Source organism: Balaenoptera physalus, assembly GCF_965194825.1.
Source record: "Balaenoptera physalus genome assembly, chromosome: 1".
NCBI lineage: Eukaryota > Metazoa > Chordata > Mammalia > Artiodactyla > Balaenopteridae > Balaenoptera > Balaenoptera physalus.
The window spans coordinates 148650586-148669686 of record NC_138882.1 but is presented as its reverse complement, the minus strand read 5'-3'; the positions used below and the strand labels follow the sequence as shown (position 1 = coordinate 148669686).

The 19101-nt window shown below is 47.0% G+C and overlaps 1 protein-coding gene across 1 annotated transcript in view; it reads right to left on the bottom strand.

Annotated features, from left to right (window-relative positions):
* Positions 1–900: 900 nt before the first annotated feature.
* Positions 901–19101, bottom strand: part of PLPP3 (phospholipid phosphatase 3) — an 85905-nt gene continuing 67704 nt past the window's right edge. The window contains exons 5-6 of the mRNA XM_082413749.1: positions 16291–16467; positions 901–2844 (exon numbers count right to left, since the gene is read on the bottom strand). Coding sequence (XP_082269875.1) covers positions 2719–2844; positions 16291–16467 — 303 coding nt within the window. The 3' untranslated portion in view covers positions 901–2718. The remainder of the gene's footprint in view (positions 2845–16290; positions 16468–19101) is intronic.

Below are 19101 nucleotides of genomic sequence, written 5' to 3'. Positions count from 1 at the left end.
TCATCAGGGCCCTAAATGTAGAAGTGGTGGCAGAAGAGGAGAACCAGAGAGACGACAGAATGAGAAGGACTCGACCCGACGTTGCTGGGTTTGAAGAGAGATGAAACAAACCAAAGAAAGCACATGGTCACTAGAAGCTGGAAAAGGCCAGGAAACAGAGCCCCTAAAGACTCCAGAACGAGAAGATAGTACATTTGTGCTGTTTTAAGCCACAAGTTGGTGGTAATTTGTTACAGCAGCAAAATAGGAAATGAATCCAAGCTCTGGCCTGCAGTTCACTCCTCTACGATCTTAAACATCATCTTTGCATTCCTTAGTAGTCCTTATTTCTCAAAATAAGAACTGCTGGAAGGATCAAAAGCGACAAATAGGCCACAGCGCCTGGCACGCAGGTGCTTAAACAATGGGAACGTCCAGCTTCCCCTCTTCTTCCAGGCTGGGGAGACACAGGGAAGGAAAGCAGGAGGCAAATGCCATTCTTAGCGGTGCAGCCTCCTTCCTTTTATGTCGCCGGCTGGGTAAAGGACTCCCTTTGTGACCTCCCGAAGCACACCTTATCTAGAGTCTGCTCCTTATCTGCTTTTGGGGGACCCACAACTCCCCCTGTCCCGAGGAAACCCCCCTTTTGAATACAAAAGCTCTTTAGAAGAGCCTGAGAGGAGAGCAGGACCAGAGCTCTCTCTGTTCCCTCTGCAAACAGGCTCTCAGAGATGAAAGAGCTTGGGGCACCCCTATCGACAGTACCATGGCCATCCTATTTTCCATTGAGAGAATCCCACGGTGACGCCCTGAGGGGAGGCGAGGCCCCTCGAGGAGCACAGCCTTCAAGTCCCCCTCCTCCCACCCACCCCCCCACCCAAGACCAACCCCCTCAATCATTCCAAGCTTCCAACTCCCTCCTTAGTTGTTATGAGCTTTTATTTAAAAAGCACCTTTAATACAAGTATAGTTTCGCAGATACAAGTTTTCACTTTGTATTCTACAAAAGTCTTTGAATATTATTCTCTTTACAAAATGGAACCTTACAAAAATACTGACAATTTAATGTTTTTATACAGTTTTCTCTAGTTGCAGTTATTTCTTTCATTGTAAAAACAATGTCTAGCACAGAACTACAATATTTTAGTTGATATTAAAAAAAAAAATGAACTCCATGCTTTTGTAAGCAGCTAATGTAAATAACACAGGTCGAGACACAGTTTATAGTCATAGTGGATATAGCTAAAATTGTTTCAGAAATAATATTTTACATAGTTAACTTTTAATGTTTTATACATTATTTATATAATATTTATATATAAAAATCATAGCTTGCTATAAGTTGAAATGAAAGGACGGCTTCTGTTGTAAGGATGTGTATGTGGTTGACCCATGTGGTTACATTTAGCCCTTTGAAAGGTTTGCATCCGAGATCTGAAAGCATTTCTTCCTTCCTCCTTTCCTCAAAGGTTCAGTAGAAGCGGTCCCTGTCTGCTGCCTCGAGTGGGACCTTGCTTGGAAGGACACTTACGGAGAGAGGATGAGGAAACTCTACGGAGATTTAACCCACGTGTTCTGCCCAGCAGAACCTACCAAGAACTGCCCTAGAGATCAACCCCAAGACAATAGTGCTTTACACAGCTTAGCAAGAGCAGATCCCCCAGAGACCCTCCTTTATCTGGAAGGGCAGCCTCTGGGATGTGAGACCGTCTGCTACTCTGGCTCATTCAGACTTTGAGTAGCCAAAGGGTTGCTTCACTTTTCATTCTGCCCCCTTCACTCCTCCATCTCTTGCATGGAAGGCTGCTTTCCATCAGCTGATGGCAGACCACATCTTTGCTCGTCTCCGGGCGCTCCCAGGCAATCCCGGTGGGCACCCAGCAAGGGTTTCCAGGAAGAAAGCAGTAACCGAAGCTAACCAGCTAAGTAGTGATACTTGAGCGTGGCAGTGCCCTGGTGATCGATGTACACAACATCAGCATGCTGTAATTGACATTTCAGCATCACAGGCTGGTGCATCAAGAGAAGACACAGGAGGGCCTGCGCCCTCAAGCTCTTCTGAAATTGTGCTATTTGTGAAATTCACTCATCCACAAAGAGTCACCTAATCACTAAAGTGAGGGGCTGTGGTTGCTGGCCTACGGGCTGAGGAAGTGAGTGATAAGGCTTCACAACTGGGAATTTGGATTCAGGATCTGATCGCTTGACTGAGCAAACTTGCTCTTTTCTTATATTTAAAAACAAAAACAAACAAACAAATAAGATTCCTGAACCAAAGTCACAGTGGAGAATCGAGTGGTGTGGACAGAGAGACACAACAGGGGAGCCCCCAATGGCTATTTTCTTGATTCAGTGCTATTTCTGGCATCATGTGCTACAAGGTGAATTTGAGCTTTTCCAACAGGCCTGGGATTCCTCAGGTCACAAAGGTGACCGGCAGGCTCTACTCAAATCATCTTAGTGTTTGTTCCAGAACAAGCCTGTGTTCACTAGAACATGAACACTTAAACCAACTGCACATCCAGGATTCCCGCACTTGCTGTTAGTTTGCTGTTGTTTCCATATAGGTGAACACTACCTATTTTGGAAGGCCACAAGGTAAGACTTTTTTTTTCCTTTTAAAAAATCAGTCGGGCAAAAAGTTTTTCCCTACATTCTACTGTCTGATGAGATAGGAGAGCAGCAAAAACTTGCTGTCAGCAGTCATTTTCCAAATACAGCTCAGGAGGTGGGTGGCACCTACACCATGTTGTGGTGATTGTTCCTGTCGATAATGTCCACAGGTGAAAGGATGTCCTTCCTGATAGCAGAAGGAGGCAGGGAGAGTGTCGTCTTGGTCTTGAAGAGGTCAGACACGAAGAAAACCTAGAAGCACAAAATCAGAGATCCCAATCAGTCACTGACATCCGAGCCTTGGGGAGAGGCAAAGGCAAAGGGAAGGCCATAGGAGCATGGATTTTAGAAAAAGGGGCCCCCAAACTGTAGATCTTTAAATAGGGAAGGACCAAGGAGACCACAGAGTCCAATTCTTCTTGTACAGAGAGGGAAACTGAGGCCCAGAGAAAGGCAGTGGCACGCCCGAGGTTGCACGGCCATGGTAGGGGCAGACCTCACTTCCCTGGGCTCTCAGTTCAGTGCTCCCTATCTGCAAGCCCCACTTCCTTGTTTCTCAAGGTAAATGAGTAGCAGTGAAGGATAAGTTCTCAAACAAAGGAAGCAAGTCATAATTAGTCACCGTCATTAGTCCGTGATACTTTCCCTTTCCTCACAAAGGAATCTAGGGTGTAACCAAAAGAGATCAGCCAGTATGAATTCCTATCAGCAGGAGCTGGAGCAAGGAAGCAGTCGTGATCACTTTTTCCTGAAAACCCAGTGATGTCAACAATTTGATGGGGGTCAAGAAGCCAGGGTCTCTTGGCTGAAGGAGTCAGCAACTAACCCGGTGGAAAGGTCAACAAAAACTCTCCTATCGCTTATTCCCAACCTCCTTCCTCCTCCTGAGCATGTGCCCTCACGGAGTCGTTCTTAGAATTGCTGAGAAACGTTTACTTGAACGCTTACCCACAAGGGTATAAGGATGGCTCGGGCATAGTTCCGGTCTCAGTTAGCTTATGATGAAAGATTCAAGAACTTGCTAAGTTACCAGAGTAAGAAAAATTTATGCTTTGTATTAGGTGGCAAAATAAATACACAGATATCCATTTGAGCCATTAAGCAACAGGAGTTTGTACTAAGTAGCCATAAGAGGCAGCTGTCAGTCATGTAATTTAATAGGAAACACATGGCTGAGTTTAGCCACTAGTGTTTTAGCGGCTAAAACACATCAAAGTTCCTATGGCTAACGGCTTTCTGGATGGAAGAGTCTTTGTCCTGCAGATGGTCATGTGCTCGCTAATAATGATGGCCCTGTGACTTCACTCAGGGCACATTATAGGCAGGAAAATGAAGTTCTTAATAAGACTGCACCAATACCAAGGCTCTGCAGCCAGGGCCTGGCCACAGAAGTGACTTGGATCCTTTGCTGAACCAATTTCCACAGTGTTCTCTCTGTAGTGATACAGCCATCAGCAAAGTGCAATCAAAATCACAGCAAGACACGGGTGATGCTGGTTACCCCAGGAGAATGGGGTGACTAGAAGGAAAATGGGAAGCAGAGGCTTATTTATTGGCCACCATAAAATCCTTTGTATTGTATGTTTTGAATTTTTGTACCCATTATATATATATTACTTAAACATTTCATTACTAGTTTTTGGTAAAAAAAAAAAAAAAAATATATATATATATATATATACAAAGAAGGCTAGGCGATTTCTATCCTACAGCAAGAAAGTGAAATATTAGCCAAGAAATGGAACATTTTAAGACATTTGCAGCCTGAGTGCTATTGAATGTACCATTTTGCAAAGGAAAAAATTAAGCCTTTTGCCTCTTTCTTTTCTAAGGAGGTGTGAACAGTGAGAACCGTGGCACAGAAAGGTTTGTCTCGTAGCCAGGGCCAGCTTGAGAACCAGGAGAGAAAAGGTTTGTACCCAACCCTGCCAGGAGGCCCTAGGCTCCCCTGCACAGGAACCCTTTACAAACAGGTGGGGAAGGGGGGTTTCAGGTGCCCCCAGTATAAGGAAATCTGAACAAACATGATTAAAGTTATAGGCGATCATTAAACTTTTCAACTCGTCTCTGACAGGTGGAGAGCCCATGTCCTCATCTCTACCTGGAAATTACCTTCCCCTTCCTCCTTCACTTTGTCCCAGAGGAAGAGATTTCGGTCAATCTCTCCATCGCTGGCTCTGAACTCCTTTCTCCAGCCTAGCAGCGAGCCCCACCAAATAAGGGCTCTTACGGATCTCATATCTTAGAGATCTTTCTCCCAGCCTGGGTGCCATCTGCTGAGGGCAAAGACAGCAGGGGACACTCTCACGCAAACATCCCTCCCTTCAAGATCCCGACACCACCTCCATCTACTGGCTGACTTCCCAATTTAATTTCCTGAGCTCATATCCACGACATGTTAAGAGTTTCCGTTTCCGAACTGCAAGATAGGAATGAAATGAAGGTTAAAGGCAAGAATGTACTCGATAAGAACTGAACCTGTATCTGGCACATAGTTCAATAAAAGGCGTTCCTTGTGTGGGTACCAAGGTCGTGTCTGGGCCTAGAGTAAGCCACGTCCTCTCGTGTCTCCAAAACTTTGCCCATCAGTCTTTCTTCCTAATGAGAGGCTTCCTGAGGATAGAGCCCATCCCTAATCATCCCACATCACCCATAGCCCTTTGCATTGAGCCTTGCTCACCACCAGGAGCTTATAAAATGCTTGCTGTTGAATTCCTCCACTTCTTTCCACTGGAAGCAAGCACTCTGGCCTTGGATCTTATCAGCACGGAGAACGCCTACGGATGTCAGGGGGACCACACCCTCCCATGCCACATGCACACACCCCAGCGGCAAGATAAAAAGTGGGAGTCGGGTCCAGCAGGATCCCCCCTTAAGCTGTATTTTGCCTTCAGCGTGGCCTGAGGTTACACAAACACTTTTTGGGGGATAATGAAACACGATCCTGTCAAGACTCAAACAGGGCTCCGTCTTCATGCTTGAACAGCAGAATACAAAAAGGACTAGGAAAGGCCAGTTCTATTTCCTGCAGAAGATGATTTCCACCTGGAAAGAAAACCCAGAGGCCCAGGCTGGGAAGGGTCTACACAAATTAGGTGGCTACCCCAGGTCTGAGGGACAAACCCACTCCCAGCCCACAGCCCCACTGTGGTGTGAAAGAGCCCATCAGACGACAGTCTTGGCAAACACGAAATCTATGTGCGAAGCACCACGGAGAGTTTTAAGTTCTCCTACCCTGAGCATATGCTTTCAATTCCATTTCTCTTCTCCTCTGCCTTCACAAATTGCTTTTTTGAAAAGTGCAATCAGTAAACACTTACTGAACATCTGGTCTGTGCCAAAGCCCTGAGATGATAAATATACAGAAGAGAGAGTTCTTTGCCCTCCAAGAGCTCACAGGGCAACGAGGGAGAGATCCAGGTAAATAGAGCGGTACAATAGTGTCCTGAGGATTATGACAGAGGGAAGCCGGGGTGTTAAAGCAACACAGAGAATGTGGCATCTAACCCAGGCTGAAGGGGAGGGGAGAGGGCCTTAGAAGGCTTCCCCCAAAGGAGGTATATTTGAGCTTAGCTTTGAAGGATAAGTAGGAGTAAGCCAGGTGGTGAATGCCAGGAATGTTATTCTAGGCAAAGGGAGTAGCGCGTGCAAAGGCACAGGAGTGAGGGAGCGCAGCTCGTTCAGGAGCCGCAGGAAGCTCAGTACAGGGAGGGCTGAGCAGTCAGTGAGGCTGGAGGGGGAGCCAGATATTGAGAAGGGGTATGGCACAGACCGAGGAGCCACCGTCAAGGCTGAAACAGGGAAGCGGCACGTTGGGAAGACTTGCATTAAGATCATGATTATCTAAGAAGGAGAAGGCGTCAGAAAGGGAGCAGAGGGCCTGAAGGCAGGGGTCCCGGTCAGGACACTGTTGCAGAATCTAGGAGAGGATGAGTCCTGTAAGATCACCATGCAGTGAAGACAAAGAAGAGATGGGTTTTTGAAACGTTGAGGACACAACTGCCGTTGATGGAGGCGGCATGTATGTGTGCAGGGGGACATAATGCTTTTATTTCTAGTTTTGTTTTCAAACTCTAGAAATCTCTCACTTGTTCTCAACGAAACTCTTAAAGTTTGGGTAACTATGCTAGGGAAAAAATTACAGCTCTGCTTTCCTCTGCCCTCTAATATTCTGATATTCTGATATTTGCTTGGGAAAGTGGTTCTGACCTTCTCCTGAGTCAGAAAGGCAAGCTTTTCTGTGATCTGAGGGTGTAGTAATCTGATTCAGACAAGCACTCAAGACAATGAAGCCCTTCCACCAAGAGCAAGCCTACACACAAACAAGGCAACTCCTGCCTGGAGGAATCTTGTTGGCGGTGATGAGATGAGAAATGCACAGGAGTCTCCTTCTAAATGGAGACTCTTGTTACGGTGCCATTGGGTCACCATCTCCCACTCCCCATCCTACACATGTAGCACTGATGACAGGCTTTGCTCTTGGTAGTAGGACAGACTTGTCTTTAAATCCAAGTTTTGCCATTTTCAGCAAAATACCTAAATGAGGGATACAGTACCTACCTCAGAGGTTTACTCAAGGGATTATATGATGTCACAAAATGAGCAAGTGGGGCTTGTTAATAAACAGAGCCATGATCACTGGCTTGTGTGTTCAGTGCCTACCCACATCAAGTCACGTCTCTTCCCCTGCCCCTTGGGTGGAAAGAAAAGAAACAAGAGAAGGAACTAGAAACAAGGAAAATTAGAGAGGGGAAAATCGAAATGATTGAGAATATGGACAAATAGGTGAAAGTCTGTATAGATTCAAGCCAGACATGAAGACCATATGAGATGGGAGTTTTCCACGGGACGGATAGGATATGCTCTCAAAGTCCAATAATTTCTGGGGCTATTTTGGGGAATGAGTCAGCACAATCAAAAAGGAAGATGCTTCCAATGTCTCGTTGCCGGCATTCACCAGCTCTGGAGATGCCAGTGCCCAGAGCACACAGCCCAGCCTGGCCGAGGTGCTGCCTGCCTGGAGCTCACCAAGAACCACTGGCCAGAAACAAAAAGTCTCGTCTGCAGCCAGGTTCCCACTCCCATTGCTGCAAATTGCTGAGTCAGCAAGCCGAGTGTCATTTTGTTAAGGGCAGATTATGACAACAAAATTGTCCTTTAAATATTTCTGGAGTCTGAGTGTTTCAACTCCTGAGAGTGTGTAAGAGAACTCCTTGAAAGACAGGCACCACATCCTTATATATCGAAATTTTTATAAGCCCTCATTGAGCTTAGATGCCAACACAGAGCAAATAAACATAAGAGTGGAAGAATTAGTAAGAAATCAGAATCAGAAGAAAACAGAGTTGTCTATTCCAGTGCTTCTCAAAGTGTAATCCTCAGATCATCTATTTCCGAATCAGCAGGATGCTTCTTGAAAAAGCGGGTTCCTGGGCCCACCCAGACCTACTAGAAGTGTGGCCTAGAATCTGCATTGAACAAACACTAGTGGTGTTTGTTATGTAGACTCAAGTGAGGAGAGCCATTACTGGACAGTCCATGGAGATGAACAGACGGGCTCAAGCCGTAGACCTGCCACTCACTGGCTGTGTGTCTTAGACATCTTGTAATCTCTCTGAGAGCAGCTTCCTTATCTATACACTAGGATCCATGAGCCCTTCCTTAAGCTGCTCGAATCTGCTCTCTTTGGTACCCACACTGAACTTTTAATGAACTTCCGTCTTAGCATGAGGCCTATAGGCTCGAGTGCAGACATAATGCTATAAATGCTATGTCATGCTTCCCCTTTAGACAATGAGATACTCAAGCGAATGAACTGTGCTCAGAGCCCAGCAAGCGTAGCCTCAACAAATCTAGTCCACCCCCCCTTGTGAGGATAGAAACCATGGGCTGCCTCTGTTGCATACACCCTGATGCCCTGGTCTTGGGATATCCTTTGGGCATCCTGCTCTACCGTAATAAACAATCTCATTGATTAAGGAATAATTTTCTTTGCCTTGGGTCTCAGCTCACTCTCATGCCCTAAGTATAATAAGTGTCATCTAAAGAAAAGTCATCTTTGGCAGCCCTGTCTTTTGACTAAATGGGAGTTACTTGATTGCAATAATTATTTTTTTGACCTCAGTAGAGGCCTTTCCGTGACTTTCTGGCACGGGAACTTGTCAGTGTCCGTACTGAGTAATTTCCTGGTATACCTGAAAGGGAACTTGATGAGGTAGAAGGAGTGTCATACGAGGAGTCAGACAGCAGGATCTAGTCCCCAAATTGCTACTGCTGCATGACCCAGGCCAAGTCGCACTCTAGTCTAGACTTGCATTTATGCAAAATGAAGAGGTTTATGATTTCAGAGGATGGGTCTGCCCTGCATTTGTGTGCTATCATTATTTAAAAGTCTACCTTCTCACAGTTTCTGTAAGGCTTAAATGGAAGAATTCACATGAAAATGCTTCATACCTATAAAGAGCTCTTCAAATCCTCCCTCAGTTACCATCGTTCATGACCATCACTGCTACTGAGGGTCACGAAGGGAGCTGGTCCCGTAAAAAGAAGGAGGGTTTGGAGCAGCAGAGGAAAGTCGTGGGCAATTCTGGGGGAGAATAGGTGTCTGAGCCCTGTAAGGAGTATCACAGGAAGGCACTTCTTGGCTAATACAAAGGAGGGTTTCTGGTAAGGAGGACCCAGAGGGCTGATGGCGGTCACTAAGATGCTAGATCCAGTATCAGCTAGAGTTCAGGAACATGGTACCCAAGAATAACAGAGGCTGGAGGAAGGCAGGGGCCTACTTCTAGAAATCCTACCTTTTGAAGCTGAAAGGGTAAAGAGAGCTACTATTATTGACTTCCCCCAAATATTCCACAAGTTCCATCATTCTGAGCTTTTTAGGGTCACAAGATATACCATATTCCCATCCATCTCCATGTCTTTGTGTTATTCCTTCTGCACGAAATGTCCTTCCTTATCTTTTGTATCTCAGAAAATATCCATTCATTGCTCAAGATTCTCCTCCTCCAGGAATTCTTCTAGCCTTCCAGCACCCTCACGAAGAATGAGCTCTCCCCTCTCTCAAGCCCCCACTATCCCCAGGACAGGATCCCATCCTAACGGCTGTGCCCTTCTACTGCACTTGTGTGTTTACGTGCCTGTCCCCAGTAGACCAGTGTTTCTCAAACTGCATGTCACAAGTCATTAGTAAGTTTAAAATCAATTTACTGGGTGGTTACTACCAGCATTCTTAAGGGTTAAGTTTAAAATGTTAGAATGTATCACATACAGTAAGCGTAAGTCTTATTTTGTGCAATATTTTAGTTATGTGTGGGTACCTCTATTGGGTTATAATGTATTTCTTATTATGGATCATGGCTGGGAAACTACTGCACTCTAAGCTCTTTAAGGACCAATTCTTTTCAGCTGTGAATATTTAAAACAAGGCACCATACTTAACATGCAATACACATCCGATCAATGCGTTGCATGTGTCAAGCATGACGCACCTTTAATTCATTGAATCCTCAATCCAAAGATCAGGTGATGTTAAGACGTATCATCCCCACATCGTGGGGTGGGAAAAGGCAGCTGAGAGGAAGTGACTTGCCCAATATGCCTAAGTGGCAGGAATACAACTCCCCCTTCTGAGTTTCTGCCTCATCATCTACCCCATTCATCTCAGCAGGGGAATGAGAAAGGAGATTTTAGAAGAACTGTGCAAACTGTCATTATCTACTGGGGGGCAAAGTTTACCCCTGCCTCTGCTTCCTTCTCTCTCCCACACCCAGGGGTTCCTGGCACCCCTGCCCACCTGAGAGTAGAGGCCCAGGATGACAAGGTCAGCCCCAGGGCTTCTGGGCAAAGAGCTAGGCTTTTGCAGGGCCAGAAGTGATTCGGGAGGTCATTTCATCCATTCCCCTGTGCCCAGGCAGTAGTGGAATGAATCCAGTGGAAACAGATGGGAATCTCCTGTTACAGAAGGAGATCTCACAAATTCAGGGCATAGACTACATGTGTTTGGAGTTTACTAGTTTAATCCTTTGAGATAGGATCAAGAGAGCCGAGATCTGGTTCCTACTCTGCCACCATGTGTCCTTGGGTGTGTCCCATCCTTTCTCTGTGCCCCATTTTCCCCTTGGGGGGCTGTCATCACTGAACCCTTCTTCCATTCACATTCTCACTTGTCCCTTCTCCCAGGGTCACCTAACTGCGGCAGAGACAAAGAATATCCTTGCCCTTCCCTACATCCTGGAGGAAGATAGCAGCACACAAAAGAGCAACTGCTGGCTGAGCCACACACCCTGCAAGAGGAAAACCAGGAAAGACTCTGCTGCATGTTTATGAAATTCACGAGCAGCTGCTTCCTCTGCTGCACCCACAGCAATGGCCGCCTGGCCCTGCCCTGACCCCTCCCAGGGCCCCATAATTTGCCATCTGTTGGAGGGTCAGGGAGGAGGTGGCCAGATAGTCAAGTTGTCACCAGATAGGAAATGAACCGATGTCTGTCCCTTCGTCCGGGTCCCTGGGTTACGCCAGGGGTGGGAACGGTGAGCCCAGCTGTAGAGTTCACATCTTGGGAGGGGTGGCTCTGTGTGTGTGTGTGTGTGTGTGTGTGTGTGTGTGTGTGTGTATGTGTGTGTGTGTGTGTGTGTGTGTGTGTGTGTGTGTGTGTTTGTGAGAGAGGAGACTGCGAGGGTGAGCATGAGCCTGTGTTTGCCTTGGCCTGTCTGTGTATCTGTGATTCTGAGTGCTGGTGACAGAAAGAGGATGGATGTCTGTGTCTGGGTACGACTGGGTACGTGCCTCTGTCCTGTGCACCTCCGTCCACATGTGTGAAGATGTACATCAGTGTGCCTGCCCTTCTGCCCCTGCGTGTCCGTGTCTCTGTGTTGAGTTCACGACACCGTGTAGGTTTTTTGTCTGTGTTGGCTGCCATTGCCTTCCTCCTCTGGAAAGCGTTCAGCTAGTAAGCAGTGAGGGAGGGGACCAAACCCTCTCCTGTTTGGCATGTGATTTTTGTCTAGACATGTCTTTTTGCTGTGACAGGACTTACTCTCAACAGACCTGGGTAAAAGTGTTTGGCTGTCATGGCCTGTTGCCCAAGGCTCTGCAGTGGCTGAGCCAACATTCTGGAGCAATGCACCGTACCCGCTGGGGACTTAAAGACATGTCATGATCCCCAAAAAGAGGCCACCTACATGGGCATTGCATGGAGACAGTTCCATCTGAGAAGGCAGGTCCAGCTCAGTTACTACAAAGTCCAAAGTCGGCTGTGCCTCGGAATCTCTATGGGAGAAGGTCATGGAGCTAAAGGTCTCCAAGATCAATTCACAGATGAGGAAACTAGGCTCAAGAGGAAGTGTCTTGCCTGGGATCACAGGCTAATTCATCACTCATTCTTTAGCCAATGCTTATCAAGTAGCTATTGTGTGTCAGCCACTGTACCAGGCACTGATAATGAACAACCAGAGGGTTAAGCCATGGATTCTGCCATTGAGGCACCCATAGTCTAGTTGGGGAGACAGACAGTTGAACAATTACGACAGAACCAGGCTGACTGTCACAGCAGGAAAAACATGCAAAGGACTATGGGAGCATTAGAAGACAGTTGGGCAATCTGTCATCAGAAAAGACAGAAGAGAAGGTATGCTAGACTAAACAACAGCCCCCCAAAGATGCCCACATCCTAATCCCCAGGACCTGTGAATACGTTACCTTACATGGCAAAATGGACTTTGCGGATGTGATTAAGTTAAAGATTTCGAGATGGGGAGAGTATCCTGGATCATCCAGGTGGGCCCAATGTAATCACAGGGGTCCTCGTAAGAGGGAGGCAGGAGAGTCAGAATCACAGAAGGACATGTGAAGATGGAAGCAGAGGCCAGAGAGAACGAAAGAAAGAGAGATGAAGATGCTACGCTGCTGGTTTTGAAGACGGAGGAAGGGGCCACGAGCCAAAGAATGCCGGCAGCCTCTGGAAGCTGGAAATGTCAAAGAAAGAGACTCTCCCTAGAGTCTCCGGAAGGAACGCAGCCCTACCAACACCTTGATTTTAGCCCGCTGAGACCCATTTTGGAATTCAGAACTCAAGAACTCTAAGAAAATTAATTTGTGTCATGTTAAGCCACTAAGTTTGTAGTAATTTGTCAGAGCAGCAACATGGGGAACTAACACAGGTTTCATCCGAGATGGGGTGAAACTGGAACTGTGTGCTCCATCGAAAGGGGACAGCTGTCTAGGATAAGAGCTCAGGGTGTTGAACAATCTTGATAAGTTTCATGTGCCTGGAGGTGAAGGGACGTGAGAGGGGCAGGAGATGAGGCCTTACAAGACTCTGGGGTCTTCAGACCTGTCTCTGCTGGACCGCCCTGGGGTCGACCCTCTACTCTCTACCCTCTCCATGTTACTTCATCCTTCTTAGTCCCTGTTTTCTCATCTTTTTAGTGAGGACAATGATGGGTATAGGGTTCAAAATAGGATCTTTGTGGGACTGGAGATGGTCTATGTAAAGTGCTTAACATAGTGGCTGGCACGTGAGCTCTCAACGCATGTTAGCAAATATGATTTCCCTGTTGATGGGGGTCCATCGAAGCTTGGCTCAGGAGGTTATCAGGCAGAGTGGGAAATGGCTTCTCGGTTCCTTGACCTCTGTGCGGTGGCCTTGTACCTTACTGGGCTGCCTCTTCTTGGTTCTCCTAACCAACCTCAGGTAATATCCCTGTGTTAAGATCCATTCATATCAGCCCCATTCACGGGCGAGAAGAGAACTCGGCTTTGCCTGGTACGTGCCAGGACAGCCTTGATTCTTGGGGGCAAGTTCTGCTACAAGACACAGCAGAGCAGAGACCACAGGCTCCTGCCTAGGCTGCAAGCTACCCGGTACGACTCTGGAAAAGCACCTGATAAAGCTGCAAAACCCGTGAGGCAGATGCCCTTCGCCCACCTCACAGTCCCCTCCCCCAGCACGTGGTGTCCTCGGATGGCCTCTTGGTTCCCCAGACCCATCTCTGGCTCAACTCAGGGTCCCGATCCTTACACTTCCTTTGATGGGAAGTGACCCACTGCCTTCTCTTCCCCAAGCTGAGCATCCTCAAGCTCCTAGGCTGACTCCAGTGCCTTGCCCTGGCCTCTCAGGTGGCTTAAATGAAATGGCTCACTCAGTGCTGGAGTGCCGAGCCAGCCAGGACCATGAGCTCCTGAGGACCAGCTGGAAGTCAGGCACTGGGAGAAAAATGATAAATATCGAGTCCCTACCCTCCTGTGTTCACAGCTAAGTGGGACAGGGAAAGATGTTTATAACCCTCTTCTAAGCCAGCTTGACACTGTAAAACAGGCTTTCAAACTGAAAGCAGCAACTGGATCAGCCCGAAGGGTTGGGAAGGCCCCTGACACCCTTACGTTCTGCTCTGTAAGCAACTGCCTATGCTGCTTATGCCTCGGGTGACTCTGGCCGCTTCAGCTCCGGTGACCATGCCTCCTTGCCAAGCGCAGAGGGCAAAGCTTTGGAGTCAGTGATCATCCCGGGAGCCGCTGTTGACTAGCTCTGACCTCAGATGACTTGAGTCATCTCTCCGAGCTTCAGTTACCTCATCTGTAAAATGCCCGCAGTATACAACGGTTTCGTGTCCGATGAGTAAAGGACCCAGAACAGAGCTAGCATAGAGTAGATGCTTGACAAACGCTAGGCCCAAATTCCTATCCAGTGCTCCAGTGCCCCAGTGCACCCGAGCCAAGCAGGATAAAAGTCAGACCCCTCATTTCCTTTCTCGAAAATAAACCCTGGTCCTCCCGGACACTTTGTCTCATTGTGCGTAGAGAGTCCTCTATAAAAGAGAGGAAGGCTATGAAGGACCCACCCCCCAAACCTTCCCATTTTTTTAATTGGGGATGCAGGAGACTTTAATTAGGGCAGTGGCGCCGAGAAGGAAACACCACAGCAGGCCCCCATGGGCTGACCTCCTGCCTAGAGCAAAGCTCAGAGGGCACGGTCGGCAAAGGGTTACCCTGTCGTGCAAACACCCATCCCCCACTGTCACTTCACATTAAAGGACCAGGCTTCAGAGAACAAGGTCTCAGTGACAGCTGCCCTCATTAACGGTCTGCTCCCCCAATTTCTCCCCCTTCTAGTCTTGACTGAAAAGAAAAATGAAAGAAAGCAATGAATAAAGCCCTCAAAACAGCCAGTGCCTAGACTAGGGTTCCTGGGATGAGGCTGGCCGGCAGCTCAGATGCTACTTTCTTTGTGGTGTCCACTCTGATCGCCCCGGCTCCCTGGCCCTCTTCTTGCCTCACCTGGCTGCCGAAGTGCCCCGGCTAGTCCCCATGACAGCCCCTCGTTGTACTGCAGCTCCTGTGCTTGGCCTGGCTGTGAGCAACTAGACTGGGATTGTTTTGGAAGTGAGGGCTGTGCCTTATCCATCCCTCTGCCTTCAAGAGAATGTTCTCAAGAAAGAGTTCTAGCTTTGTGTTGATTACACACGCATTCACTTACTCTGAGCTAGAATCTCCGAGAGGCCTTGGTGACACAGGGAGAATAACGTACATGTTAACTAGGGTCCCTGTCCCTGAGGAACAATCGAAAGGGAGACACACGTCCACAATTTCAACACAGGGTGACGAATGCAGGAAAGCAGGGAGGTTATTGCAGGGAGACGTGGGGCTGCAGCCAGGCTGAAAAACCAGGAAAGGACCAGGGGCTGGCCTAGATCTCACTTCATGATTCTTACCGGCAATGCGCAAGGGTTAAACTAACAATACAAGTTGCATTTGTGGTGCAGCCGCACCCAGCCAGTACTGTGTTCTGGGATTCCTGCTGGACCAGGGTGAGTGCCCCTGAGTAGGGCCCAGGAAGGCACAATGTCAGAGGAGGTGCTCAGTCGTGTTTGCTGAATAAACCCCTCAAAATTTTAGCATGAAATGTAATGTTGTATAGATTAAAAAAAAAAAAAAGAAGTTTCTCTTTTTGACTCTTAAAAACAAAAAACTTAGCAGGCAAAAAAAAGCAGAGATTCCTGAAGAGATAGCGCCTCAGAGGTGGAATGCCTCATCCCCCCTCACTGGGAATCAGGGAGCAAGTACTGAAGGCGTAGGTCATTTGAGGCCAGTCAGAATGTGGTCCATCCCAAGGCCATTCTCTAGGAAGCTCTGTGACTTGATTGTACAAAGCCCTCAGGCTAGGAGAGGGCTTAGCCTTCACCAAACTCCCTCTTCCCCAGCCAACACCTAGTTTAGGGTCTGACCAAGTCCTGTAAAGGTCACAGTGGGAAGGGCAGATGTTTTCCAAGAAGCTGGGAAGTGCTTCTGAATAGTAAGTGATCACCAAAGCAGCATGTGAGCAACATATGAGTCAGAGACTTAGACTCTTGACATATGACCTGAGGCAAGTTTCTTGCGCTCTTGAACCCTGACTGCCCTCATGGATAGTGAGTGAGTAGAATAACATGTAAGACCTCTTGCTATCGCAACTGTGAGCCCGAACCTTCCGTATTTCTAGAGAAAAGGAGTCACAGAATCTGTTGGATTAAAACTCCCAGGCTGGAAAGAAGCAGGAATTATCCTCATTTCACTGAAGGGCTCCTGGGGCAGGATGGCTCCTCAGACACCAAGCAGAGAAGAGGCCTGAGAGCTCCCTGGCTTTGGTCACTGAGCTGGAAACATTTAACAAGCAAGCCATCCAGGGCCCTGCTTGTGTGCTGAGGACAAGAGGCTACTTACTATGCAGCAGGCCACCAGGGCTCCTTGAGCAAACCCCGCCAGGACATCGCTGGGATGGTGCTTGTGGTCAGACACGCGGGACAGTCCTGTGTAAAAGGCCATCATGATCAGGGTGAATTGCAGGAGGGGCCGGAGCAGGCGGGCCCCTCGCCAAGTGAAGCGGGCCTGCAGGTACAGCTGGAGGGAGGAGACAAAACGAACAGACACTGAGTGGCCGCTCTCCTGCATTCTAGCCCCAGGTTGACACACATGACATTCCCACACATGCAACCATCTGGAAGAAAGAGCATTCAACTTGGACTTGACCTCAAGCCCATGTTTTTAAACCTTGAGTCTTCATTCCTCTACTGAACACTAAGAAAAATGGAGCTTTTCTAGGGAGGTAAGCTAGAGAGAGCCGAGGAAAATAATTCATGAGAATGGCCTTAGCATGCTGCCTGGCATGTACTAGACCCTCCAGAAACTTGAGTTTCCTTTTATCATGTTCTTGATTGAAACCAATTAAAGAATAGTAACCGGGGTTAGTAAAGGTTTCTTTTTTTACAATTGACGACAACGCATTCAATGCACATGTGTGTTTTCCTGGAGATTATGGCTATACAATCCCTACACTACCTGCCTCTCAGGAGTGTCATGGAAACACAAGCATGATGATGGGGGTGGGGGGAGGGTGGTTTCTTATGATAGTCACAAGGGAATGCTTCTGCTTCAAAAGAAAGCAACTCTATCAAAGAATAAGCTTCTAAGTCACCACTTGGAACTAGGGGTTTTGCATTAGAATATGAGGAAACACATAAACCAACCAGACAATGCCAGAGAGCTTTCAAAGAGAGGTTGACAGAGACTGGACTGGGGTGGGTAGAAGAGTAACCTGAAGAAAAATGGAAGAAAAAAACCAAAAAGCCGCTCTGGCCGAGGCAAAGAAGTTGCAATGACGTCAACTGGGCATTGTCCCTTGGAGTTATCTTGCTGCAGTTTCCGTTCTAACCTCTGGGCACAGCAGACTTCTCAGGTTCCTGTGGGAACTTGGGAAATGAGGGGGAAGACGCAACGGGACGAGGGGAACTTCCGACTACAAATCAAAGCAAGGCACTGGGAGACCAGAGAGAGGGGAAGAGAGCAGAGGGGAGGGGCTGACGGCCTAAAGATAGACTCGGACAGTGGCAAGGGAGTGACTCTGCCCTTCCTGAGACAAATGGACACCTTCCTTTGGGTGGTCAGGAAAGACAAGCCAGCAGCGAACCTGAGGAGACAGAAGAGTGGAAGATTCCAGAGTCACTCTTGCCCGTGTAGGAAGAACCTCTAGCACTGAAACCTGAACGACTTGGAAGACAATTGCAAAAAAAACCCAGGCCTGGAAAACAGCAGGCAACTTTATAATCACTACGAAATTATATAAATGTATTATTGGGAAATGTAAGAACAACAAATAAAAAATAATAAAGAGAATGCACTGATGATGTTGGCCACTAAACAAGTGCTAAAAACCAATCGTTTTGCAAAAATAAAAAATACCCAGTTAAAAATCTAAAAGAAGAGATAAAATCATCATAATGGCCAAGATGATGATATAAATAGTGATTAGCTTACCAAGAACTGCATAGAGCCTTTATGAAGCCAAGGACATAAAGGACAATTTGAATAGATAGCTAGGATTTTTATTTATAAGAACACCCATTTATAAGAACCCTCAATTTATAAACTCAAAAGTTAATATGTAAACTTAATCAGATTCCTAGGAACATGCTAAAAAGGTTTGGAGAAAAAACCTTAAAAAATTATTCTAAAATTGACCTAAAAGGCCAAACCTGTGGAACTAGCCAATAAATAAATAAATAAACACACACACACACACACACACACACACACACACACACACACCCCTCAATAAATAAGGCAGGCACTATGATAGGTGCTAAGGACACAGAAATGAGAAGTTATAATTCCTGCCCTACGAGCATACAGTTGGGGGAACATATGAAAACACATAAGTGCACTTATGGGCTTTATAGAAACTATGAAAGAAGTTGGGAGGGCCAAGGTCAGTTACTAAGGGGAAGCTATACTTGACTTGAATCCTAAACATGAATAGGTATTTGCTAGGAGTTAAGGGGATGGTAGTGAGGGGGTGTGTATTCCAGGCAGAGCAAAGGCTTATAAGCCAGCAATCAGAGCTGCAGAGAACTTCTTGAAGTTCTGTAATAGCAGAAAAGGGTGTATGGGGTAGGGGATGAGGGAGGGGGTGAAACACAGGGCTACAGAAGCAAGCACGGGCAGTTCATGAAGGGCACTGGAGGTCAAACTAATGAACGTGGCCTTTATTTAGTAGGTCAGTCTTTCCCAAACCATACTCCATGGAATACTAAGGGTCTTTTTAAAAAAAACTGGTAAATACTAAATCCTTATTTTCATCACTTACAAGACTTATTATTTTGACAGAGTATCTACCTAATGAATCACAATTGGGAAATGGTACTGCAAGCCATGGTGAAAAATGATTTTAAGCAAGGTACTCCGTACCAGAAAAAAATAATCGGCAGGTCAAAGGCTACTCCCTCATTTCTGCTGAAATGACCCAACAAACAGCAGATTCTACAATCATGAATCAAAGAAATCTCTTCCTTTTTGAGAGTGAGAATAGGGTTGATGTTGATAGCTCCAACTCAACCCGGTCTTTAGGACAATAGCAAGTTCACTGAAGAAGGATTAGTCCATATGTAGTGTGACCACCATGGTCTGGCCTTCCTCCAGCTAGACTTGGCAATGGACAGGGGTGGGGTGGGTAACTGAAAGGGCACAGGTTTTCACCAG